The 27,235-nt window shown below is 44.3% G+C and overlaps 1 protein-coding gene across 2 annotated transcripts in view; it reads left to right on the forward strand.

Annotated features, from left to right (window-relative positions):
- ASCC3 (activating signal cointegrator 1 complex subunit 3) overlaps positions 1–27,235 on the forward strand; it is a 677,124-nt gene that overhangs the window by 281,951 nt on the left and 367,938 nt on the right. For both annotated transcript variants that reach the window (XM_066608127.1, XM_066608136.1), the window contains exons 12-13: positions 1,509–1,685; positions 15,075–15,146. In XM_066608127.1, coding sequence (XP_066464224.1) covers positions 1,509–1,685; positions 15,075–15,146 — 249 coding nt within the window. The remainder of the gene's footprint in view (positions 1–1,508; positions 1,686–15,074; positions 15,147–27,235) is intronic.

The raw sequence follows: 27,235 nt of genomic DNA on the forward strand, positions 1-27,235 counted from the left end.
GGCATATTTTCATGTGCTTAAATACACTGTGTTTTGGCACACACAAAAAAGAACACTGACAGGCCCATTGCAATTATGCAATAGCCTATTGCAGTATGTAATATGCAATAAAATAGGTCATACCACATATTTTGTCATGCGATCACACATCGTGTGAAAAGGTATGCTCATGTGAACAAGCACTTACCTTTACAATTACAATCAGCCCTGGGAAGGCAATCATAAGGTCGCTTTCACTCGTCAGACGCACAAATCTCACATGAATACGAGCCCCATTTTTTGAATGGGGTCATATACATGAGCAATTTTTTTCCCCCGCATCATGGTGCGGGAAACAAATCGTGGCATATCTTATCTTTGGGCGTTTCCTTAGAACACCTCACCCCTTGTAAAAAAAAACCTTGTACGGCATGAGAAGTACATGTGAGTGCGATGCAATGCGAGGTGAGGTTTCCCATTGAAAACAATGGGAAACACTTGCCAAACCTCGCTATTTCCCTAAAGTGATGCAAGGCATTTTTGACACAAAAACGCCTCACATTCGTAGGGAAATCGCATTTTCCCGAGTGGGATATCATGCTCGCCCATGTGAAATCAGCCTGATGTGGCTCTCGGTAAACATGAGTTTGACACTTCTGCTTTATTTGTAAGTGATGACATTACTACTCATTATAGGACATGCAATCCTTTATTTGTATGTCCTACATTGTCATCCTTGTACTTTTTTCCTTCTCATGTTATTCAAATTAACAATGTATATACAACTAACTACATGAATGCCATTTAGTATATTGCTAAGTCCTTAGTGACTAGCTATACGTGTTTTTTTTCAGCAGTCACTAAGTAGCTTTAGGCTAGGCCAGTGTTTCCCAACTCCAGTCCTCATGGACCCCAACAGGTCATGTTTTCAGGATATCCTTTGGTAATAACACCTGTGGCATTGTCTGAGGCACCGACGATAATTACATCACCTGTGCAATACTAAGGATATCCAGAAAACATGACCTGTTGGGGTCTATGAGGACTGCAATTGGGAAACACTGGGCTAGGCTATGGTAAACACACAGCAGCTTAGTGTAAGGCCAGCAAGGGAGTCAGTGTTGCAAAGCGCCGGAAGTCGGCTCTATATTGCTAGTCCGGCCCCGCTGTAATGATTGGATGCAGAGAAACCTTCTATCCGGGCTGTTTAGACCCTTAGATGCTACAATAACTAGTGGTCATGGCATGTAAGCAATTGACAAGGGAAGCAAGCTCCTACTTTCACCCATCGGCATCCCACAATGTGATTGTGGGTTGCAATGGCAACCAGAGGCCTGATCAAGGATCTGCCATGCAAGCTGGCTTATTTGATCCACATTACTTTATTGGGAATACATTTTTGGAATACAAAAATGTAAACAAAAAAACTTAGCATTTGGTAGCTGCACTTTTATCTCTTTTAGTGCTTATGTTGATAGTTTACAACTTTCATACGTTTATTAACCTATTCTTTTTTTCCATTGTTTAAGGTGGAATCGACACAGAGTATGATTAGGATCTTGGGTCTTTCAGCTACTTTACCCAACTACTTAGATGTTGCTAAGTTTCTTCATGTCAGTCCTTATATTGGCCTTTTCTACTTTGATGGACGATTCCGACCTGTTCCTCTAGGACAGACATTTATTGGAATAAAATCAACCAACAAGGCAAGTAAAAATGTTAAATTGAAACAAAATTGGTGATTCAGCTGGAAATGGGTCAGTTAATTTTTGCATCTGCATTTGGAAAAACATGTTTGCTCTTCTGGATATTATTAATCACATCAATTGTTAAAATCTTAGAAAGAAAGTGAAGAAAAAAAAACAAAAACAAGAATGCACAAAAAAATCCACTTTACTAAAGTATAATTTACTCAGCATACATCGCCAATATAAGAAGAAAGATGTATATTTTGTTTCTGTGTCAGCGTGCATTCAGACGAGCGTGGTTTACTCACTGCTACAGCAACATGTATCCCACACTGCTGACATGCAGGAATTCTGCGGTGAATAAGCTGCTCTGTGCTTCATGGAGCAGCCCGTTCACATGTCTGTGCTGTGAGCAGAGTGCTGCTGCTGCTCCAATAGGACCCTGTGGTCAGCACTATGGACAGACCCTCAGCACGGAGCTGACAGGCAAGTCGGCACTCACTGTCTGATCTTTTTTTACTAGTACAGATTCTGCACTGGTAAAAAAAGCTCTGTGTGAGCGGCTCCATAGCAACCTATTTGTTGCTATAGAAGCGTGGTTTACATGTTGCTGTAGCAGTGTGTGAACCATTCTCGTCTGAATGCACCCCTCAGTGAATACATTAATGGGTATATTTTTTTAATTGGATCATTTGTGGGAGTATCTATCATTCTGACATCGATGAGCCGTTGTAATCTTGGCTTAGTGTAGGAAAACACAATGCTCCTCAAAATTTTCTAGTTTAAAAGGTTTTTATTGTGGCAGCATAATAACAATAAACAGTCTTAGATGCTTTTCCAATCTTAGGGTATATAAGACATGAATACACTTTATGATGCACCCTATGTCCAGCTCCACCACCTCTCCTCTATGGAGCCTATAGTTGACTTCTTGCTGTCCACCATTTTCTTTTAGTGTGGTATCTCCCTCCTTTTTTACCCCAGAGTGGGGCTCCAGAAGGGGATAGAGAGCGAACCAAAAAAAAAGGAAGGGGAAGGGAGGGAAAGAAAACAAAGCAATAGGATTATGAAACGGGTGGTAAGAGGGGATTGGGGGTGGGGGGGGGGGTGCGGGTATTTCGAGAATTAGGTTATGGCATCTCGGGGCTAATCAATTTGTTGGTGTCTGTAATCGTGCTTAGTACCTCCCGAGAGAGAATCAGTTTTCATTTTGTACAAGCCCTTTCTCTTCTTTGTCAGGAAGGGGGGAGGCATCACTTCCCAGTTACCTCACGTGGCATTGTCGGGGAGCTACCAATCTATGACGCTCTGGTGATCTGGGTGGTCCACTCCCTTAGTCTAGGGGATGACCTAAAGTCCAGCCATGGCTGCCATGTTGCGTAGAACCCCACTACTGTGGTTTCCTCTTCCCCCTCATTTCTTCAAATTTTGCTAGCATGTTAATTGCTTCCACCCAGTGGATTTTGGTGGGTCCCGAGGTGGCACACCAGAACTTTGGGATAACGTGTCTTATTGCTAATATAAAGAATCGTAGCAGGCCTTTTTTCGCCTGGGCAACCGTCCCCTGTAACATGGACAGCAGTGCCATCTCAGGCGTGAACACTACTCCTGTTCCGCACAGAGTGTTAAACAGCGACTCTACATCCCTCCATAATGTTGTCAGCGGGGGGCAATCCCACCAGATATGTGTCATATTACCCCTTCCACTGGAGCACCTCCAGCACTGAGCGGAGGACTGAGGGAGCATTCTGTGTATCTTTTCCGGGGTTGTATACCAGTGTGACAGGATCTTGTAGTTTAGCTCCTGTAACCTGGAGTGAGCTGTACCCTTGTGAGTTAGGCTGAAGGCCTTCCGCCAGATTTTCACCGAGAAGCTTTTCCCCAACACACTCTCCCAGTTTCGTGAATACCCTGGGAGTTCATCCCCCATCTCACGGTCCAGCAACATCCTGTATAGTAGGGAGATTATATGTCCAGGGGGTTTTGGTGTCATGCACAGTTCCTCAAAAGGAGTAAGAGCCTTAGATAAGTTTGACCCGGGTGTCAGGGAGGCCAGCAAACCCCTCAGCTGTAAGTATGCCATCCAGGCTCCCGGCGGTACCCGTGTTTCCACAAAGAACTCCACCATGGGTTTAATCTCTGACTGGCTTAACACGTCTCTCACCCGAGGTAGTCTTATCGTCGGTGTTAGTATCAAGGTTTTGTTTTGTTCTAAGGCCTTGAATTGGGGGTTGGCCAGGATTGGTGTAAGGGGACCCGGGATTGTGACCATCCCGTTTCGCCTAGCAAAGCTCGCCCAGGCCTCCGCCAACTGCCTCAATAAGGGGGACACTCTGAGGCACTCCTTAAGGAGGCCTCCCGGTATCCAGAATATCCCCTGCGCCACCTCCGGCTCCGATTCAGTTTCTAGCTCAACCCATAATTTAGATTCACTGTGCTTAAGGATATTGAGGACACATTTGGCTATGTTCGCCTTATAATAAAGGGCAAAGTCTGGTAGACTAAGACCTCCTCGTTCTTTAAATCTGACTAGCGTGCTATATTTTTGTCTGGGTCTGCGTCCTCGCCAGACGAATTTAGTAATTAGGGATCGTATACGCATCAGGTAGTGTCTATTTAATCGGATGGGGAAGGCCTGGCAGAGATAGAGGAACCTTGGGAGTGTTACCATCTTGACCGTAATAATGCGGCCGCTCCACGACAGGAATAGGGGATTCCACTTGTCAAGATCTTTTTCTATGTTTGATAGAAATGGTTTGTAGTTTAGGTCGAATGTGTGTGTGGGATCAGCCGGGAGCTGAGTGCCAAGATATTTTATGGACCCGCTCTGCCATTTGAATGGGAATTGCCTTTTCAGCCTCAGTTCTTCTGCTTGGGGTATGGCTACATTCAGGATCTCCGTCTTCTGCAGGTTTATTTTGAAATTGCTAATTTTGCTAAATCTGTTGAACTCCTGAAGTAGGACGAAGATTCCCACGTTTGGGCAGGACAAATATAACAGAAGGTCATCGGAAAACAAGGATAACTTGTGATCTGTGTGTCCCACCTTAACCCCTCTAATGGACCCATTTGCCCTAATGGCATTTGCAAGTGATTCCATCGTTAAGATGTAGAGGAAGGGTGACAGCGGACACCCTTGCCTAGTTCCATTGTGTATGTGGATGGTGTCTGACAGCACCCCATTAACCCTTACTCTAGCTGTTGGGTCTTTATATCAGGCCAATATCCGTTCTCTCATGCGCGGCCCCAGACCCACGCTCTGCAGGGTGGCTTCCATGAAACTCCACCTCACCCTGTCAAAGGCCTTTTCTGCATCTACGGCCATGAGACAGAGCGGGGACCCCTCACTCTTTGCTCTCGATATTAGAGATGTAGACTTAATCACATTGTCCCTACCCTCTCTTCCCGGGACAAACCCCACCTGGTCCCTATAGATTAGTCTCGAGATGAAGGGTTGTAGACGAGTCGCAATTAATTTGGCGTAGAGATTGATATCTATGTTTATGAGTGATATGGGCCTGTAATTGCTGCAGACCGTGGCATCCTTCCCCGGTTTGGGTATAACTACTATATGAGCCTGCAGTGCCTGGGGTGGGAAAGTACAGCCGCCATTCACCTCGTTGAAGGCCTCCAGCATTATCGGGGAGATTTCCTCCCTAAAGTTTTTGTAAAATTTAGATGTGAACCCGTCCGGGCCCAGGCTCTTACCCACCCTAAGTTCTTTTATTAGGACAGACAGCTCTGGGAGTGTGAAATCCTCCTCGAGGTCTCCGAACTCGGATGCGTCCACCCGTTTTGGGGCGAATCTGTTGAGATATTCTTGAGTTTCGTCCTCCCCTGAGTCAACAGTTGGCTCAGGGTCCTGTTTTAAGTTATAAAGTTTATTGTAATATGAGCGGAACGTTTCCAAGATCTCGGAGGTTGCATGTACTACTCCTCCTGTTGTCTGAATTTTAGGGATGTGGTTCATGGGGGCTCTCGGGTGTAGCGTTCTGGACAGCCACTTCCCGCATTTGTCTCCGTATTCGAAGACACTTCTGCGTTATCTGTCCCTGGCCCCTAACGATCTTTGATCTAATATTTGTAGAATTTGGTGTCTGATCGTGGAAATCTCCGCCTTAGTTGCGTCTAGTGGGCGGCCTTTGTTTAGGGATTCTTTTATGGCCAGCTCCCCCATGAGTTTCTGTAGTTTGGCAGATCTGTCTTTTTTAAGCCGGGCACCGTGGGAGATGAACACCCCCCTCAGAACACATTTGAGGGCCTCTCATTTAATGGGGGGTCCTGTGGAGTCATTTCTATGTGTCTCTACAAAATCCGCAACTGTTTTTTTTTATTTCGTCTACGCAGTGTGTCGTTAAGCTCCTCAAAATTTTAACAATGTTGAATTTGTACGTCTCCTAAATAGTTAAAAAAAAACTAAAGTTTTTGCAATGTACTTCCAGAATAAACAGATGGAAATATATCTCTCATCAACAATTTGTATAGTAATTTTGCACATATTTGACATATTGCAGTTGAAAATGTGGAAAAAAATAGATTTTTTTTTCAACATTTTCCCAATTTTGGCCTTTGTAATAAATATTGCTTTTTTTGTACCACCTAAATTAAATACAATATGTGGCGAAAAAACAGTGTCAGAATTACTTGGATATTCAAGACTTTTACGCAGTTATTCTATGCTTAAGTGACATGATGTCAGATTTCCAAAATTTGTCCTGGTCATTTAAACGCAAACAGGCTTGGTCACTAAGGGTTTAATACGTAAATGGCAAAATTGTTGCTTATTTTTCTACCTCCCCACATAAACATTTAATAAATTTTAGCTAGTAGATTATATGTACCATATATGTAGCATAAAATTCTGCAATTGAGAAATACAACTTTTTGCTCAAGAAAAATGCCCACATATGGCTATATCACTTAAAAAATAAAGTTACAACTTTCAGATTTGCTACAATAAAAAATAACAAAACAAAAAATCTCCATGTTCTTGTTGCCAAAACGGGACACGTCTTTAAGGGGTTAAACAAGCGGAAATGGCTTGGTCTTCCTTTATCCACCAGTAGCTACAATTCATATTCGCAGTTCTCTTGGAAATGTACTGTATACATATTGCATATTGACTACTGCCCCTTTGGAGAAATTGGACAACACCATCACCTTTATAAAATCACTCTTTTGCCTTTTATTCATGATGCTGCTTATCTTTTGACTTTTTTTCATCAAAACGGGGACATTTGCACATATCAGTTACAGGGGGCAGCTGACTCTTTGTAGCCTTATTTCAAATGCTATTAGTTTTATATATCATTGTTATTCTTTTCTTATTATTTTTTTAATATTCTCAAGGATAAAGTATTTGCTGAGCGCTAGCAAGAACCATTTACCAGAACTGTTCTGAATAATTGGTAAATCAGTCTGTGCAATATCACACCAAGAAACAGGATACCTGTAAAATGAGTTGGCTTCAAAGTGCAATTGCATCTTATTACATTCTTGTCTCATTTTGTTTTATGAAGTTTCTTCGTGCCTGTCACCTACACGTTGCAAGTCTCATTAGTCTTGATATTATTGCACTCACCACTTCCAGACAGTACTGGCTTCCTATAAAACTACTTACACGCTGCTCTTCATTTGTGCCGTTGTGTCATCACTTTGTCCTGTAAACCCAGCCACTGTTTTATATATATTTTTTGGAATACTCTGCCAGTATTAAGGGTTAAGTAGGCTCTTCAGCCGCATTTTTATAAAGCGAGATACCTGCTAACCGTAGGGAGCATTTTCAAGTTTATACACAAAAGGATAGTTTGCCATATGGCTCTTATTGCAATGTGCATATTTTAACCTTCATTAATTGTATCAAGTATCTGTCTATAAAAACTGCTATTGCCTCTCCTTAATTATCCTTACAGATTGCATTTGGCTGCACATTAGAATTAAAATGAATAGCTTGATAAAGACATGTAGTTGGTTGCCTAATTGTATCTTTGAAAGTTGACCTTGTCTTAACAAGGCGTGCAATGACAACCAAGCTGGCCTGCTTTCTGCTATGGAGTAGACCAAATATTCTGCGCTGGTTTTCTTCCACATGTAATATTGTAGTAGTCAATAAAATATATTTTGTCGTTGCTATCTTGAAAGCTACTTTCAGAAGGACTTATTTATGCTTAGATTTCGTTAATTTAAACTGCATCAGATGTATCCAAAATAAAATGCAGTCCTTTTTTATCTCATCCATTTAAAAATGTAAAGCAACACATTTTCAGGCACACACACATTTGCCTTGTGCCTGCATTATTAAAGCATGTGTAGATTTGCATTTCTAAGGTGGTCTGTCAGCTTGAACATGCTGTCCAAAGTGCAGGCATGATGTTCTAAAGCAAGGGAAGCTGAGCAGACTGATATATAGTTTTATGGGGAAAGAGTCATTATAACCTGTATTTTATTCATTTATATCTCTGCACGTTCGGATCTGAACATTCGAGTGGTCAGTCCTATCAGTCATTGACAGCCTTCCCTGTATGTACAGTCATACACAGCTAGCTGTCAGTCACTGATAGGACCGGCCATTGATTCCCAGCATCCCTGAAATGATGCGAGGCTGTTGTCACATGAAAACGCCTCACATCCTCGAGGATTTCACATGGATGGCGAGCGCAATCTGGGGGCCGGATTCACGGGCCCATATCACGCTCCCCCGTGTGAAGTTAGCTTTATGGCTCATTCACATCAGTGCTTTTGGGTTTTGTTTTCCTGCTGAACTGAACTGTCCTATCACAGAACCAAATGGATCCCAGTGAGTATAATGGGAACCGTTCAGTTTCCGCCCAACTTTTTGACAAATACCCATATGCAACAGAGCATGGTCTAGGAGTGCAGAGTGGTTGGTTGAATGAGCTTTGCATTAGACATGTTCTTGTTTTGTCTGGACCCAGGCAATGGCATTGCTATGAATTTTCTGTCTGGATTTGCAGGAGGTAAAATTCTGAGCAGATTACCATGCCAAAAAAGGGCATGAGATTACAACAAATCCCATCCACTACCTACAAAAAATGTCCACAGTGTGTTCCTATGTGACACAAACTTGTTGAAGTTATCTCACTGAGAAGTCAGAAGCTACAGAGAAACTTACTTGTTGTATATTTTGTTGTAGATTACCTGCGGTGCCTAATCCACAGATGGGGACAATTCTAAATTCTAAAAAAAGCTGGTTAAAATAAAAAAAAAACAAAACAAAACAAAAAAAACACAATACATGCTCTTCCAATTTTCTGCCTTTTTTCTGGTTACAATAGCCTAGTGCCCTGTTGATCTCTGTGCTCTGGCCCTGGTCACATGTGTCGGTTTAACAACACTGGAAGCCAAATATGTGAAATTTGACACTTTTGAACATAGACTAAGCAACAAGCAAAATGATTATTGTTCATTGTCAGAATATAGTCTTTTGCATGATCTTGAATGTGATTGAGTCCCTGCCTGTGATATATACATGCAATTAATTGACCAGTAATCTTTTTTGCTAGACAAGCTTTTTAACATTTTTTAAGAATTTTTAATACACTTTGTGTATTTGCAGCCTATACCATTTTGCTTTAGTTCTTACTCAAATGTTCACATTACGGAGTAACTGTATTACATATTGCTTTGGAATTATTATTTTCCTTCATTGTTATTTTTTCCTTTACAATATATTTGTACACATATGACCGCTTTCTCACAAAATATACTTAACTGCAATAACTGAAAACATTGATGCCGATGATCACCACATGCAATTTCAAAACTGATTTAGGATATTAAAATAAATAACCGTATAGCAGACAATGCATCTGCTATGCAGCACATAAATCGATTTCCATAGTCCTCTGCTAGTGCATGATAAGGCCTGTGTAGTGTCGCATATTAAATATATGATGATTGGGAATATTGGCATTCTTTGGGGATGTTCACTTCTGTTTTAATATGCTAGAATGGCATTTTACTTGTTTAGTTATGGAAATTCACTTTTGCTCATCATGCATTAAATTATATCCTGTTTTCTGAGAATTGCATTAGACAACCCTTATAAGTAAACATACACATTTCCCTAAGCATTACTATTGCATGAAACATTTCAGAATCTTTGAATCTTAAACATATATCTTACTTAAAGGGGTTGTCTCGCGAAAGCAAGTGGGGTTAAGCACTTCTGTATGGCCATATTAATGCACTTTGCAATATACATCGTGCATTAAATATGAGCCATACAGAAGTTATTCACTTACCTGCTCCGTTGCTGGCGTCCCCGTCTCCATGGCTCCGTCTAATTTCGGTGTCTTCTTGCTTTTTTAGACGCACGCTTGCGCAGATGGGTCTTCTCCCTTCGGCTCCGCTCGGCAGTAGCGGTGTTTTGGCTCCGCCCCCTTGTACGCGTCATCGCGTAGCTCCGCCCCCGTCACATGTGCCTCCCGATTGGCTGGAATCGGCACATGTGACGGGGGCGGAGCTACGCGATGACGCGTACAAGGGGGCGGAGCCAAAACGCTGCTGCTGCCGAGCGGAGCCGAAGGGAGAAGAGCCATCTGCGCAAGCGTGCGTCTAAAAAAGCAAGAAGACACCGAAATTAGACGGAGCCATGTAGACGGGGACGCCAGCAACGGAGCAGGTAAGTGAATAACTTCTGTATGGCTCATATTTAATGCACGATGTATATTACAAAGTGCAATTATATGGCCATACAGAAGTGCTTAACCCCACTTGCTTTCGCGAGACAACCCCTTTAATGCTAGATTTTCACTAAAGGGGTTTTCCAGGGTTAGAAAAACATGTCTACTTTCCTCCAAACACAGCACCGCTCTTGCCTGTGGGTTGTGTATGGTATTGCAGCTCAGCACCCATCTACTTCAGTGGAGTTGAGCTGCAATACCACACACAACCCTATTGGCAAGGTACATTTTTCTATACTTATGAGCCCCTTAGAATAAGATCAAAAAATGTGTTCAAGAAAATCTATTGGAAACAATAAAGTGACAATATTGTATGTTCAACCTTTGGCCCTGCTTGTTGTTAAATGGTAAATTCAGGATCTTTTTTTGTAGTAAAATTAGCTTATCCGTAGTTTTTATTGAGTAAATCTGGAGGTAATTGTGCATTCCCGGATTGTTATCCATGCACAACTTTTCTATTCTCAAGAGTTTCCTATGAGAACTCTCCTGACATTTCTGTTTTATTATGTTATATAATGTTATAGTATGTTGTATTCTTTCAATATATGGAATAACAATTCTTGAGCACCTTTGGTAAAGGTCCTCATTGTGTTGTTACTGTTATTCCTACTGGCAGTGGATGTAAAAATTGATTACTGTGAAGGTAATTGTGCCTTGGCTTCTTTATTTTTTGTATCTCTAGGTTGCATTCAGCCAACCTCCACCGTATCAGAAAACGATGATGTATTATTAGAACTGGATTGACCCTACATTCGCTACGCGAACATAAAATGTTTCCAAAGTGGTGGTTGTGAACTTCTTAATCTGCTTGGTTAGATGATTATTTGAAACAGAAATCTAATATTAAAAGCCTACAGGTCTCTCTCTGTCTGTCTGTCTTTCTCTCTGTCTGTCTGTCTTTCTCTCTGTCTTTCTCTCTGTCTGTCTTTCTCTCTGTCTGTCTGTCTTTCTCTCTGTCTGTCTGTCTTTCTCTCTGTTTGTCTGTCTTTCTCTCTGTTTGTCTGTCTCTTTGTCTGTCTTTCTCTCTGTCTGTCTGTCTCTGTTTGTCTGTCTCTCTGTTTGTCTGTCTGTCTCTGTTTGTGTGTCTGTCTCTCTGTTTGTGTGTCTGTCTCTCTGTTTGTGTGTCTGTCTCTCTGTTTGTGTGTCTGTCTCTCTGTTTGTGTGTCTGTCTCTCTGTTTGTCTGCCTGTCTCTCTGTTTGTCTGCCTGTCTCTCTGTTTGTCTGCCTGTCTCTCTGTTTGTCTGCCTGTCTGCCTGTCTCTCTGTTTGTCTGCCTGTCTCTCTGTTTGTCTGCCTGTCTTTCTCTCTGTTTGTCTGCCTGTCTTTCTCTCTGTTTGTCTGCCTGTCTTTCTCTCTGTTTGTCTGCCTGTCTTTCTCTCTGTTTGTCTGCCTGTCTTTCTCTCTGTTTGTCTGCCTGTCTTTCTCTCTGTTTGTCTGCCTGTCTTTCTCTCTGTTTGTCTGCCTGTCTTTCTCTGTTTGTCTGCCTGTCTTTCTCTGTTTGTCTGCCTGTCTCTCTGTTTGTCTGCCTGTCTCTCTGTTTGTCTGCCTGTCTCTCTGTTTGTCTGCCTGTCTCTCTGTTTGTCTGCCTGTCTTTCTCTCTGTTTGTCTGCCTGTCTTTCTCTCTGTTTGTCTGCCTGTCTTTCTCTCTGTTTGTCTGCCTGTCTTTCTCTCTGATTGTCTGCCTGTCTTTCTCTCTGTTTGTCTGCCTGTCTTTCTCTCTGTTTGTCTGCCTGTCTTTCTCTCTGTTTGTCTGCCTGTCTTTCTCTCTGTTTGTCTGCCTGTCTTTCTCTCTGTTTGTCTGCCTGTCTTTCTCTCTGTTTGTCTGCCTGTCTTTCTCTCTGTTTGTCTGCCTGTCTTTCTCTCTGTTTGTCTGCCTGTCTTTCTCTCTGTTTGTCTGCCTGTCTTTCTCTCTGTTTGTCTGCCTGTCTTTCTCTCTGTTTGTCTGCCTGTCTTTCTCTCTGTTTGTCTGCCTGTCTTTCTCTCTGTTTGTCTGCTTGTCTTTCTCTCTGTTTGTCTGCCTGTCTTTCTCTCACTTTCTGTTTCAGTATCACTCTATCTCTGTTGCTTTCTTTCTGTCTCTTTTATCGCTTTCTCTGGGGTCTCTTTCTTTTCCTCTGGGTCTTTCTATTGTGCTCTCTCTCTCTCTCTCTCTCTCTCTCTCTTTCTGTCTTTTTTATATTGCTTTCTCGGCCTGCCTGTCTATTGCTCTCATTCCAATGATTGCATGTTAAAGTTGCCCAGAGAGACTATTTTGTCTTATTAATAGACAGCAACCCTTCAATAAGTCTAGCTGTAGTAAAATAACAAATACATCTGTATACCTTCCACTGGGATGCAGCACTTTGACCATACCTCCCAACTTTACTGGGATGGAAAGGAGGACAAGCAAGGCAGTGTGCAAATTACGCTGCTGAAATTTTTCTAAGCCCTACCACACATAGTTTACACTTTTGACCGTGCCAAATCTATCAGAAGGAGATGCTTTTAGTGAAGAGACTCAGAATTCTGATAACATGTTCCCTACTTAGGTGATTGAATTATGAATGTGAAATCACTGATATGTATAATGAAAACAAAGGTTTGGTACCATGTTAACCAGTAGAGCAAAATGTGATTGTTCCCAGTAAGAGAAACCATGTAATCTTGTAGATATGATACCTTTTATTGGCTAACAAAAATATGTGATGTAATAGCGAGCTTGCGACCCTCTCGGGCTCTTCGTCAGGCTGATATGTAGCATGCCACAGAAAATAGTCCCTAAACTAATAGTCCAACAATTATAATATTCCAAACATATATTATTGTAATCATTAATAGAACAGTTCATTTTATAAATACAGCACCAGAATCAATATCATAACATAAGTTATATACCAGAACCAAGCTCAGTACATAAATACAGCACCAGAATCAATCTCCGTACATAAATACAGCATCAGAAACAAACTCTACATAAATTTCAGCACCAGCATCAAGATCAAAAAAAGGGATAAATAGTGAGCCCCAATTTTTAGGTTTGTACTTCCTAGTACAACTTGTATGATGGGAGTTGTCAGATCACAAACAAGAATGTACTATCCATTATCACTCTACAGACCATAGAATGACTACATTACTGATCAGAAAGTGGCTGAATAAATAATTACATTGTGAATCACACTTAATGTCATTTCTAATTAGCTTTGTAGTTTTCTTCTCCAATCAGTCCAGGTTGACATGATAGTTTGTCTTGGACAAAACTTATTCTCTATGTTTCCATACGGATGTCTTTGGCATTTTCATATGTGTAATACCTATATTAAGATGAACTTTTAATAATGCCACAAATGGTTTCCCTTAAATACTGTATAACAGTGTGACTTACAGCATCCCCTGAGTACGAAATAACAAGCTACACTGTCCCCCTGTAGTACTAAATAGCTATAATATCCCCTGTGGTGATAAATAGCTGTACTACCCCCCTGTAGTATTAAATATAATGTCCCCTGTGAGGAGTGTATAACCATAATGTCCCCTTGCTGGTGTGTGTGTGTGTGTGTGTGTGTGTGTGTATATATATATAGTATATATAATATATATATATATATATATATATATAGTTCTCAACATACAATGACACAAAGCAATTAAGAAAAATAATTAAAATGGTAACATATAAAAGAACCTCTGTACATTTGGAATCACCACAATTATACTGACACAAGAGTAAAGCCAGCATGACATTTTTAATACATTGTTAAAGGGGTTGTCCCGCGCCGAAACGGGTTTTTTTTTCAACAGCCCCCCCTGTTTGGCGCGAGACAAACCCGATGCAGGGGTTAAAAATAAAAACCGGAGAGTGCTTACCTGAATCCCCGCGCTCCGGTGACTTCTTACTTATCTGGTGAAGATGGCCGCCGGGATCTTCTCCCTCGGTGGTCCGCAGCTCTTCTGTGCGGTCCATTGCCGATTCCAGCCTCCTGATTGGCTGGAATCGGCACGTGACGGGGCGGAGCTACGAGGAGCCGCTCTCCGGCACGAGCGGCCCCATTGAGAAAAGCAGAAGACCGGACTGCGCAAGCGCGTCTAATCCGGCGATTAGACGCTGAAAATTAGACGGCACCATGGAGACGAGGACGCCAGCAACGGAACAGGTAAGTGAAAAACTTCTGATAACTTCTGTATGGCTCATAATTAATGCACAATGTACATTACAAAGTGCATTAATATGTCCATACAGAAGTGTATAGACCCACTTGCTTTCGCAGGACAACCCCTTTAATGCTGTAAAAACAAATGGCAAACTACAATGGCACGCTTATGTTTTTTCCTAATAGTAATCCTGTTTCATTTTTTCCCCCATAAATTTTCAAGGTGCATTAAAATGTACTATTAAAAATACAACTGGTCCCACAAAAAAAGGTCTTTCATAGAGCTAGGCTGGTAGAATGAAAAAAATATGGCTCCTGTAAACTGGGGACAAAAAAATTAAAATGTAACACCAAAAGGTTTTTGGTCCTAAAAGGGTGAAGTAGAATGCACTGATATTTTTAGAATAACCTAAAAGTAAATGCTTGTTATACGGTGTGGAGGCTTAATTGAAAATTCTAATACATCAATTTGTAATTCTTGTTTAAAGTAAGCACTACAAATGCAGTCTGTACATTTCTATTTATTGATTATATTTTTCTTAGTGTAATTGCTTGTCTCTTCCTGTTTTTTAGACACAACAACTCCATGACATGGAAGAAACCTGCTATGAGAATGTTCTTAAAGAAATTAGAGCTGGTCGACAGGTATGATCAACCAGTTACACAGAATGCAATCTCAATTCAGTAGCAATCATGCATTGTGTTTTGGTTTTGTTGTGTCTTCTTTTATTGCTACTTGTGCATTTTATTGCGTCACTGGTGTTTATATGCAGTAGCAGCAGGCTGTAGGCTTGGTCAAAATAGCCCAGATAAAATGTGTGAATGGAAAAAAATTGCTTCACAAAAAACACTTGCACCAGTCAAAAAATTGTTGGCTTTTTTTACAGCTGTTTTTCAGAGCACAAAATCTATTAAAAAAAACTTGTTTGAAGGAAACCTTAACCCCTAAGGGACCACGCTTTTTCGCTTTTTTCCATTTTCATTTTTTCCTCCCGCCTTTAAAAAATCATAACTCCTTTATTCATCCACCGACGTCGCTGTATGAGGGCTTGTTTTTTGCAGGACAAGTTGTATTTTTTAATGGTACTATTTAATGTACCATATAGTGTACTGAAAAACTTTTAAAAAATTTTGAGTGGAGAGAAATGGAAAAAAACCAAAAAAAAAAATTCACACATCTTTCACTGTGCCTTGTTTCTGCAGCGCACAAACTGCAACACAAATTACATATTAACTTTATTCTATGGGTCAGTACGATTACTACGATACCAAACTTGTATAGATTTTTTTTTTTTTGCTGTGCTACTTATATATTTTTAAGATATTTAATTTTTTAAAATTATTTTCTGTCTCCATCTTCTGTGCACAATAACTTTGGTACCAATAACTTTGCTTCCGTTGGTACCATTTTGGAATACATAGGACTTTTTGATCGCTTTTTATTAGATTTTTTTCTTGGCAACAGTGTGACCAAAAAAAGTGCATTTCTGTCTTTTTTTTTTTCCGGACGTTGTTCGTGCGCAGTAAATAATGCATTACTTTGATAGAACGGACTTTTACGAACACAGCGATCCCAAATATGTATTTTGTTTTATTATTTAGATTTTTTTATTGTAAATATGGCAAAAGGTTTTATTTTTTAACTTTTATTACTTTTTAAAAAATAATTAATAAAACTTTATTGTTCTTATTTTTACATTTTCTTTTAGTCCCCCTGGGGAGCAACAACTAACGATGCTTAGATCATGCTGCGAATTGCCTCGATTCTCCGCGGTCAGCCTATTTATTAGATTAGGCTGACCAGCCGAGATTCGTCTGCGGCTCCTGCTCCGGGGCGGGATACTGCAACGCCCGTGGACTCAAATACTCATGACACTCCTCAGTGAATACATTAATAGGTGTGTTTTTTTTTTTTTAATGAGGCCATTTGTGTGGGTATCTACTTTTTCTTACACCCAAAAAAAAAAAAAACTAGCCATGGCGTAAAACAAAAAGAAGGGCAAACTCACTTGTCTTCGACCCCCAGGGATGCAGCTCAGTCTCTCTCATGGCCCCATCCCCGGCGCCAATATCTTCTCGGAGTCACATATCGCTGTAACCAATCAGAGGCATTAGCATTGTCATCCTAACTCCTGGCATCAGAGCTCACATACTGGGTACTATGATACAGGCGTTCAGAACCGTGACGCTGCATCCTCTGATTAGCCACTGCGATCACCTGACTCCTGGAGAACATCCACGTTGGAGGCAGGGACACGGACATGGGAAGCATTCAGCTGTGTCCAAGTGATACAAAACAAGTGAGATTGCCTGTCTTTTTGTTTTACGCCATGGCTAGCCCTTAACATTTTTTTAATCATGCAACCCCTTTAAGAAGTGGTATCTTGTGTACTCTTTCTGTCAAATATAACCCACACATGGCTAACCTGTGTCCAAACTCATGAAGGTCATTACTTATTTGCAGAAAGAGATTCTTTCAGATGCCTCATTGTAGCATTTAGCCTCATATTTAGATACAATTGCAAGTTATTCAGCCCCATTTTAAATTAGGTTTATTTGCAAAATTTACAACTTTCAGCTGTTTGGAAAAAAGCAAACAATCAAACAAGAACAATTTAAATAGCTCATCAACTAAAGGTGCATTCGCAATTCCGTAATGGCTGTCGGTTATAATTCCATCTCTCTCTTTTGTTTTTGGACCAGAGAAACCTAATTGAAACAGAAATGTTTCTGTTTTCTCCACATTGATTTCAATGGGTTAAAAAAGGCACACTTTCAGTTTGCCTCCATTCTTCTATCAGGTTTCCATCTTTTTAACTGAAGAAATCGCAAAGTCTGCAGCAGGTTTTCAATGCCAGAGGAAGCAAAACAGTCCCGTCACTGAGCCACAACTGTAAGCAGGGTGTTCTTTTAAGTGCATGTTTCATTCTTCCTCCTCCAGATATACCACTGAGCCGTAGTCTCAAAATGTTCCAGTTTTGTTTTATCATTCCACAAAACAGAATTTCAAAACTTACGTGGCTTATGACCTTTTTACACCACACAAGAATCTCATGATTTTCGTTTGCTCTAGCAAATGAGCTGATGCCATAATCACCAGCTCGCCCGCACTCGTACTGCCTATCAAATGATCATTGGGAATAGTGAACTTTTCGTCCACTTCTTGCTCAGCGTTTCACTTCCTATGTGAAAAACTGAAGGATCAGTGTTTAAATTTAACAAGAAGGCAGCTAGCTGATGGTAATTTTACAACTGAACAAAGAACAGGAAGCCTCTTGAAACTGATTGTTTATCATTTCCATTGAGCTGTATGTCCTGAAGTTTGGGTTTGAAGATTTTAAACATTTCGTATGTGCCATGCTGAACAAACAAAATCTCGGTGCTTGCTTGCACAAAATCTTGCTGCAAGTTTGTGCATTTGACTCAAGGGTTTTTGACCACCTGCCTCCTCAGAAATTTGGTGTCAGCCAATGATACCTTACTGGGGTGAACCAGCTTTTCTTCCTATCTGATACCCTTGTACCAACCTTCAGATGTCTTTCACAGGACGTTGATGATGTCAGCAGGCTCTAGGGTCAGCTCATCTGGCATTATTCCTTTCACACTGAACTGGTGAATGATGCTTTCAACTGTACCTCTAGGAACATTCAGTGCCTTTGATGTCCTTTTGTAACCTTGTTCTTGTTTGTGTAAGGCAGTGATCTCTTAACTTTTTGAATAGCTCTCTTGACTTAACTTTATTTTTAGATTGTAATTAGGGATGAGCGAACGTACTCGTCCGAGCTTGATACTCGTTCGAGTATTAGCGTGTTCGAGATGCTCGTTACTAGAGGCGAGTACCACGCGATGTTCGGGCTACTTTCACTTTCATCTCTGAGACGTTAGCGCGCTTTTCTGGCCAATAGAAAGACAGGGAAGGCATTACAACTTCCCCCTGCGACGTTCAAGCCCTATACCACCCCCCTGCAGTGAGTGGCTGGCGAGATCAGGTGTCACCTGAGTATATAAATCGGCCCCTCCCGCGGCTCGCCACAGATGCATTCTGACAGAGATCAGGGAAAGTGCTGCTGGTGCCGGAGCTGCTATAGGGAAAGCGTTAGGAGTTATTTTAGGCTTCAAGAACCCCAACGGTCCTTCTTAGGGCCACATCTGACCGTGTGCAGTACTGTTGAGGCTGCTTTTAGCAGTGTTGCACAATTTTTTTTTTTGTATATCGGCCGTACAGAGCATTGCGTCCGCAGTCTGCAGTCATTGTACAGAGTATAGGGCCAGTACTGGTGAGGCAGGGAAAGAGATATTCAGGCTATATAGGCAGTGGGCGTTTTCCAAAAAATTGGGGAAAAATACTATATTTGGGCTGCCTGTGACCGTCTTCAGTTTACTGCGTGTCTGCTGGGGGTAGTAGTCCTAATTAATACGCAGCTAAGCGTTACAGCAGGCTTGCGCAAAATTGTTTCCTGGATCTGCTGTCTCTGTTACATCAGCGCCGTCATCCCGCCAGAGGGAAACAGTATACATAATATTATATGCTGCCTACAGTATCTATCTGCTGGGGGTAGTAGTCCTAATTAATACGCAGCTAAGCGTTACAGCAGGCTTGCGCAAAATTGTTTCCTGGATCTGCTGTCTCTGTTACATCAGCGCCATCATCCCACCAGAGGGAAAGAGTATACATAATATTATACGCTGCCTACAGTATCTATCTGCTGGGGGTAGTAGTCGTAATTAATACGCAGCTAAGCGTGACAGCAGGCTTGCGCAAAATTGTTTCCTGGATCTGCTGTCTCTGTTACATGATCGCCGTCATCCTGCCAGAGGGAAACAGTATACATAATATTATACGCTGCCTACAGTATCTGTCTGCTGTATCAGCTCAGCATTTAAAAAAAAAAATAGAAGCAAAATACTTAAGGCCTACCACTGGCCTTTGGCCACTTGACTGCTTCTGCGCTGTGAATTCCACTAGCTCAGTCATACTGTAGGCAGCGTATAATATTATGTATACTGTTTCCCTCTGGCAGGATGACGGCGATCATGTAACAGAGACAGCAGATCCAGGAAACAATTTTGCGCAAGCCTGCTGTCACGCTTAGCTGTGTATTAATTACGACTACTACCCCCAGCAGATAGATACTGTAGGCAGCGTATAATATTATGTATACTATCTGCTGGGGGTAGTAGTCCTAATTAATACGCAGCTAAGCGTTACAGCGGGCTTGCGCAAAATTGTTTCGTGGATCTGCTGTCTCTGTTACATCAGCGCTGTCATCCCGCCAGAGGGAAACAGTATACATAATATTATACGCTGCCTACAGTATCTGTCTGCTGTATCAGCTCAGCATTTAAAAAAAAATAGAAGCAAAATACTTAAGGCCTACCACTGGCCTTTGGCCACTTGACTGCTTCTGCGCTGTGAATTCCACTAGCTCAGTCATACGCACGTGTGCAAAATTGTTTCCTGGCTCTGCTGTGCGTTCCGTAAGGGAAGTCAGCCTCCAACCACAGGCCAATAAGCGGCACATTTAATTACAGCGTTCTGTTTCTGCACTACTGGTAATACAGCATGCTATGGGGTAGGGGTAGGCCTAGAGGACGTGGACGCGGGCGAGGACGTGGAGGCCCAAGTCAGGGTGTGGGCACAGGCCGAGCTCCTGATCCAGGTGTATCGCAGCCGACTGCTGCGGGATTAGGAGAGAGGCACGTTTCTGGCGTCCCCACATTCATCTCACAATTAATGGGTCCACGCGGTAGACCTTTATTAGAAAATGAGCAGTGTGAGCAGGTCCTGTCGTGGATGGCAGAAAGTGCATCCAGCAATCTATCGACCACCCAGAATTCTGCGCCGTCCACTGCTGCAACTCTGAATCCTCTGGCTGCTGCTCCTCCTTCCTCCCAGCCTCGTCACTCCATTACAGTGACACATTCTGAGGAGCAGACAGACTCCCAGGAACTGTTACCGGGCCCCTGCCCAGAATGGCCAGCAATGGTTCCTCTCCCACCAGAGGAGTTTGTCGTGACCGATGCCCAACCTTTGGAAAGTTCCCGGGGTCCGGGGGATGAGGCTGGGGACTTCCGGCAACTGTCTCAAGAACTTTCAGTGGGTGAGGAGGATGATGATGATGACGATGAGACACAGTTGTCTATCACTCAGGTAGTAGTAATTGGAGTAAGACCGAGGGAGGAGCGCACAGAGGATTCGGAGGAAGAGCAGCAAGACGATGAGGTGACTGACCCCACCTGGTTTGCTACGCCTACTGAGGACAGGTCTTCAGAGGGGGAGGCAAGTGCAGCAGCAGGGCAGGTTGGAAGAGGCAGTGCGGTGGCTAGGGGTAGAGGCAGGGCCAGACCGAATAATCCACCAACTGTTTCCCAAAGCGCCCCCTCGCGCCATGCCATCCTGCAGAGGCCGAGGTGCTCAAAGGTCTGGCAGTTTTTCACTGAGAGTGTAGACTACCGATGAACAGTGATGTGCAACCTTTGTCGCGCCAAGATCAGCCGGGGAGCCACCACCACCAGCCTCACCACCACCAGCATGCGCAGACATATGATGGCCAAGCACCCCACAAGGTGGGACGAAGGCCGTTCACCGCCTCCGGTTTGCACCGCTGCCTCTCCCCCTGTGCCCCAACCTGCCACTGAGATCCAACCCTCCTCTCAGGACACAGGCACTACCGTCTCCTTGCCTGCACCCACACCCTCACCTCCGCTGTGCTCGGCCCCATCCACCAGTGTCTCTCAGCGCACCGTCCAGCCGTCGCTAGCGCAAGTGTTGGAGCGCAAGCGCAAGTAAGCCGCCACGCACCCGCACGCTCAAGCGTTAAACGTGCACATAGCCAAATTTATCAGCCTGGAGATGCTGCCGTATAGGGTTGTGGAAACGGAGGCTTTCAAAGGTATGATGGCGGCAGCGGCCCCGCGCTACTCAGTTCCCAGTCCCACTACTTTTCCCGATGTGCCGTCCCAGCCCTGCACGACCACGTCTCCCGCAACATTGTACGCGCCCTCACCAACACAGTTACTGCCAAGGTCCACTTAACAACGGACACGTGGACAAGCACAGGCGGGCAGGGCCACTATATCTCCCTGACGGCACATTGGGTGAATTTAGTGGAGGCTGGGACAGAGTCAGAGCCTGGGACCGCTCACGTCCTACCCACCCCCAGAATTGCGGGCCCCAGCTCGGTGGTGGTATCTGCGGCGGTGTATGCTTCCTCCACTAAACCACCCTCCTCCTCCTCCTCCTCCTACGCAAGCTCTGTCTCGCAATCAAGATGTGTCATCAGCAGCACGTCGTCAGCAGTCGGTGTCGCGCGGCACGGCAGCAAAGCGTCAGCAGGCCGTGCTGAAACTACTCAGCTTAGGAGAGAAGAGGCACGCGGCCCACGAACTGCTGCAGGGTCTGACAGAGCAGACCGACCGCTGGCTTGCGCCGCTGAGCCTCCAACCGGGCATTGTCGTGTGTGACAACGGCCGTAACCTGGTGGCGGCTCTGCAGCTCAGCAGCCTCATGCACGTGCCATGCCTGGCCCACGTCTTTAATTTTGTGGTTCAGCGCTTTCTGAAAAGCTACCCACGCTTGTCAGACCTGCTCGGAAAGGTGCGACAGCTCTGCGCACATTTCCGCAAGTCCCACACGGACGCTGCCACCCTGCGCACCCTGCAACATCGGTTTCATCTGCCAGTGCACCGACTGCTGTGCGACGTGCCCACACGGTGGAACTCTAAGCTCCACATGTTGGCCAGGCTCTATGAGCAGCGTAGAGCTATAGTGGAATACCAACTCCAACATGGGCGGCGCAGTGGGAGTCAGCCTCCTCAATTCTTTACAGAAGAGTGGGCCTGGTTGGCAGACATCTGCCAGGTCCTTGGAAACTTTGAGGAGTCTACCCTGATGGTGAGCGGCGATGCTGCAATCATTAGCGTCGCCATTCCTCTGCTATGCCTCTTGAGAAGTTCCCTGCAAAGCATAAAGGCAGACGCTTTGCGCTCGGAAACAGAGGCGGGGGAAGACAGTATGTTGCTGGATAGTCAGAGCACCATCCTGTCTATATCTCAGCGCGTTGAGGAGGAGGAGGAGGAGCATGAGGAGGAGGGGAAAGAGACAGATTGGCCCACTGCTGAGGGTACCCATGCTGCTTGCCTGTCATCCTTTCAGCGTGTATGGCCTGAGGAGGAGGAGGAGGAGGATCCTGAAAGTGATCTTCCTAGTGAGGACAGCCATGTGTTGCGTACAGGTACCCTGGCACACATGGCTGACTTCATGTTAGGATGCCTTTCTCGTGACCCTCGCGTTACATGCATTCTGGCCACTACGGATTACTGGGTGTACACACTGCTCGACCCACGGTATAAGGAGAACCTTTCCACTCTCCTACCCGAAGAGGAAAGGGGTTCTAGAGTGATGCTATACCACAGGACCCTGGCGGACAAACTGATGGTAAAATTCCCATCCGACAGCGCTAGTGGCCGAAGGCCCAGTTCCGAGGGCCAGGTAGCAGGGGAGGCGCAGAGATCAGGCAGCATGTACAGCACAGGCAGGGGAACACTCTCTAAGGCCTTTGACAGCTTTCTGGCTCCCCAGCAAGACTGTGTCACTGCTCCCCAGTCAAGGCTGAGTCTGCGGGAGCACTGTAAAAGGATGGTGAGGGAATACGTAGCCGATCGCACGACCGTCCTCCGTGACGCCTCTGCCCCCTACAACTACTGGGTGTCGAAGCTGGACACGTGGCCTGAACTCGCGCTGTATGCCCTGGAGGTGCTTGCTTGTCCTGCGGCTAGCGTCTTGTCAGAGAGGGTGTTTAGTGCGGCTGGGGGAATCATCACAGATAAGCGTACCCACCTGTCAACCGACAGTGCAGACAGGCTTACACTCATCAAGATGAACAAAGCCTGGATTTCCCCAGACTTCTCTTCTCCACCAGCGGACAGCAGCGATACCTAAACAATACGTAGGCTGCACCCGCGGATGGAAGCATCATTCTTTATCACCATCAAAAACGTGGACCTTTTAGCTTCATCAATCTGTGTATAATATTCATCCTCCTCCTCCTGCTCCTCCTCCTGAAACCTGACGTAATCACGCCGAACGGGCAATTTTTCTTAGGCCCACAAGGCTCAGTCATATAATTTTTGTAAACAATTTTTATACGTTTTAATGCTCATTAAAGCGTTGAAACTTTCACCTGAACCAATTTTTATTTTAACTGGGCTGCCTCCAGGCCTAGTTACAAATTAAGCCACATTAACCAAAGCGATTAATGGGTTTCACCTGCCCTCTTCGTTGGGCATGGGCAATTTTTCTGACGTACATTAGTACTGTTGGTACACCAATTTTTTTGGGCCCTCGCCTACAGTGTAATCCAATTAATTTTTTGCCCACTTGCATTAAAGCTGACGTTACATCAGCTGTGCTGGGCACTGCAATGGGATATATTTATGTACCGCCGGTGGGTTCCAGGGAGCCACCCATGCTGTAGGTCCCCCGGGAGTTGTAACTGCATGTGTCCACTTCTAAAGAACCCCAGTCTGACTGGGGCATGCAGTGTGGGCCGAAGCCCACCTGCATTAAACATGACATTACCTCAGCTGTGATGGGCAATGCAATGGGATATATTTATGTACCGCCGGTGGCTTCCTGGCACCCACCCGTGCTGTCGGTCCACACGGAGTTGTAACTGCATGTGTCCACTTCTAAAGAACCCCAGTCTGACTGGGGCATGCAGTGTGGGCCGAAGCCCACCTGCATTTAATCGGACGTTACCTCAGCTGTGATGGGCACTGCAATGGGATACATTTATGTACAGCCGGTGGCTTACAGGGAGCCACCCATGCTGTGGGTCCACAGGGAGTTGTAACTGCATGTGTCCACTTCTAAAGAACCCCAGTCTGACTGGGGCATGCAGTGTGGGCCGAAGGCCACCTGCATTAAACATGACATTACCTCAGCTGTGATGGGCAATGCAATGGGATATATTTATGTACCGCCGGTGGCTTCCTGGCACCCACCCATGCTGTGGGTCCACACGGACTTAACAATAGGGAGTTGTACCTGCCTGTGTCTATGAATTAAAAACCCCGGTCAGGTTGGGGCATGCAGTGTGGGCCGAAGCCCACCTGCATTTAATCGGACGTTACCTCAGCTGTGATGGGAACTGCAATGGGATACATTAATGTACAGCTGGTGGGTTCCAGGGAGCCACCCATGCTGTGGGTGCACACGGAATTCCCATTGCGGGGTTTTACCTGCCTGTGACTATTTATAAAAAACCGCGGTCTGACTGGGGCATGCAGACACCTTGACAGAATAAATAGTGTGTGGCACATAGGTTCCCCATTGCTATGCCCACGTGTGCAGCTCCTGATGGCGGTGGCACAGGATTATATTTCTCATTGCTTCTGTACAGCATTGTGGGCTATCGCCCCGCCCCCTCTGCAGTGTGTGCCTGCGGTTCCTCCTCATGCCAGACGCACTTATAAACAGACATGAGGGTGGTGTGGCATGAGTGCAGCTGAAGGCTGCGCAGGGACAATTTGGTGTGCGCTGTGGACACTGCGTCGGGTGGGGGGGGGGGTTGGGCAGCATGTAACCCAGGAGAAGTGGCAGCGGAGTGTCATGCAGGCAGTGATTGTGCTTTGTTGGAGGTAGTGTGGTGCTTAGCTAAGGTATGCATTGCTAATGAGGGCTTTTCAGAAGTAAAAGTTGTTGGGGGGGGGGGGCCACTCTTGCCGCTATTGTGGCTTAATAGTGGGACCTGGGAACTTGAGATGCAGCCCAACATGTAGCCCCTCGCCTGCCCTATCCGTTGCTGTGTCGTTCCCATCACTTTCTTGAATTGCCCAGATTTTACAAATGGAAACCTTAGCGAGCATCGGCGATATACAAAAATGCTCGAGTCGCCTATTGACTTCAATGTGGTTCGTTACTCGAAACGAACCCTCGAGCATCGCGATAATTTCGTCCCGAGCAACGAGCACCCGAGTATTTTGGTGCTCGCTCATCTCTAATTGTAATCAATCAGCAAAGCCCTAGTGAGTCCATGTATTTGATATGTTTTATCTCAAGCACACCTAATGCAACTAATGAAGCAGTTGATGAGTTACATCAGATGTGCTTGAGGCTGTGTATGTAGTCATATTTGGCAACATATTTCATACCCTGATTACGCAACAAGATTTTGTACTTACCGTAAAAACTTTCTTTTCTCATTCATTGGGGACACAAATTAAAGACTAGAAGGGGGACAATAAGCCGAAGAAAGTATTAGCTCCCCCCACTTTACTATAACCCCCCCCCTGCAGGCAAACTAAACATTTTGTATGCAAGCAGTAGGAGCAGCCAAGCAGGGCATGCGAGAATTACACAATTACTACAATGTCATGACAGGAAATATAACTCAGAATGACACCATGTATAACAACTAAGGGAATACTCCAACCAAGAGGAAAAACATGTAAAGAAAGTAACAACCAACTGGAAGGGTGCTGTGTCCTCCAATTAATGAGAGGAGAAAGAGATTTTACAGTAAGTGCAAAATCTTTTTTCTCATCTCATTGAGCATTAGTGGACTCAACTTAAAAACCAGAGCAGCCTCCCGAGGATGGGAAAATAGATTAGGATGTATGCAATCAGTTTATGGCCACCTGTAAAACCCTACGACCAAGAGAGGTGTCTGCGGATGCAAACATATGCACCCGGTAAAAGTTGTGAAAAGACGACCATGTAGCAGCCTTACACACTTGCGTATCTAAGGCCCTGTTATGTACCGCCAACCAGGCACTGACAGCTCAAGTAGAATGTGCCATAACACAGAATGCATCGTATCCAGCGAGAAATGACAACCCTGGATGCTAGAAGACCGTGCTTTGGGTCATCCGGAACTACAAAAAGCTAATCGGAGTGCTGAAAGACAAGGAGGAGGAAAAATTGTGGCCTTGATTGGCACAACTCATATTTCAGTGAGTATTATACCCTGCTTTTCTTTTATTAATAAATTTTAAAAGACACCTGCTGTTTCTCTGAACGGGAGCGCAGACAGGAGAAATCTCTGACACACACAGTGATCCTCAGTCATTTCTTAAGAAAGGGTGTATCCTCGAAACCCGCTATGTTGGCTGATGTATAAATTTATTAATGTAAATTGCGATGTTTGCACCAGAGAGAGAAACTCTTTTAAACGTGATGACAAACCCAACAGGCAGAAAGCTTTCTAACCCTCAACATGTTCTGAATGCAAGGCTCCACAAATTCACAGTCTCTCAAGTTTGGAGATTCAACCGCCATACTTTTAAACAAAGCGTGGACAAACTTGGGTGAAAGACGGGCCACTGTAAGCCAAGGACCTCTTGGTGAGGGAGGTGCCACAGAGAGTCGATGAGCAGATCGACAAGATATGCGTACCAGATGTTTTGACAATCATAGCAAAGACTTGGGGCAGTTGATGATCCATCCAAACCTGGACAAAATGTCCAGAGCAATGTGGAGACTTTCCAGTTTGGCCACCTGAGATGGGGTCTTTATCAAATTGTCATCAAAATAGAAGATGGCTACTATCCCCTTGGCATGGAGGAGAGCCATCACCAATGCCAGAACCTCGAGGGACCATGGCCACACCGAATGGAAGGGCCGTAAATTGACAAATGGTGAAATTAAGGTAGGCATTCTTGATGTTGATGGATGAGCAAGACTGTCCTGGCTCCGTGAATGCAATAACAGATCTCAGTGACTCCATACGTAA

This window comes from Eleutherodactylus coqui, chromosome 1, assembly GCF_035609145.1.
Source record: "Eleutherodactylus coqui strain aEleCoq1 chromosome 1, aEleCoq1.hap1, whole genome shotgun sequence".
Lineage (NCBI taxonomy): Eukaryota > Metazoa > Chordata > Amphibia > Anura > Eleutherodactylidae > Eleutherodactylus > Eleutherodactylus coqui.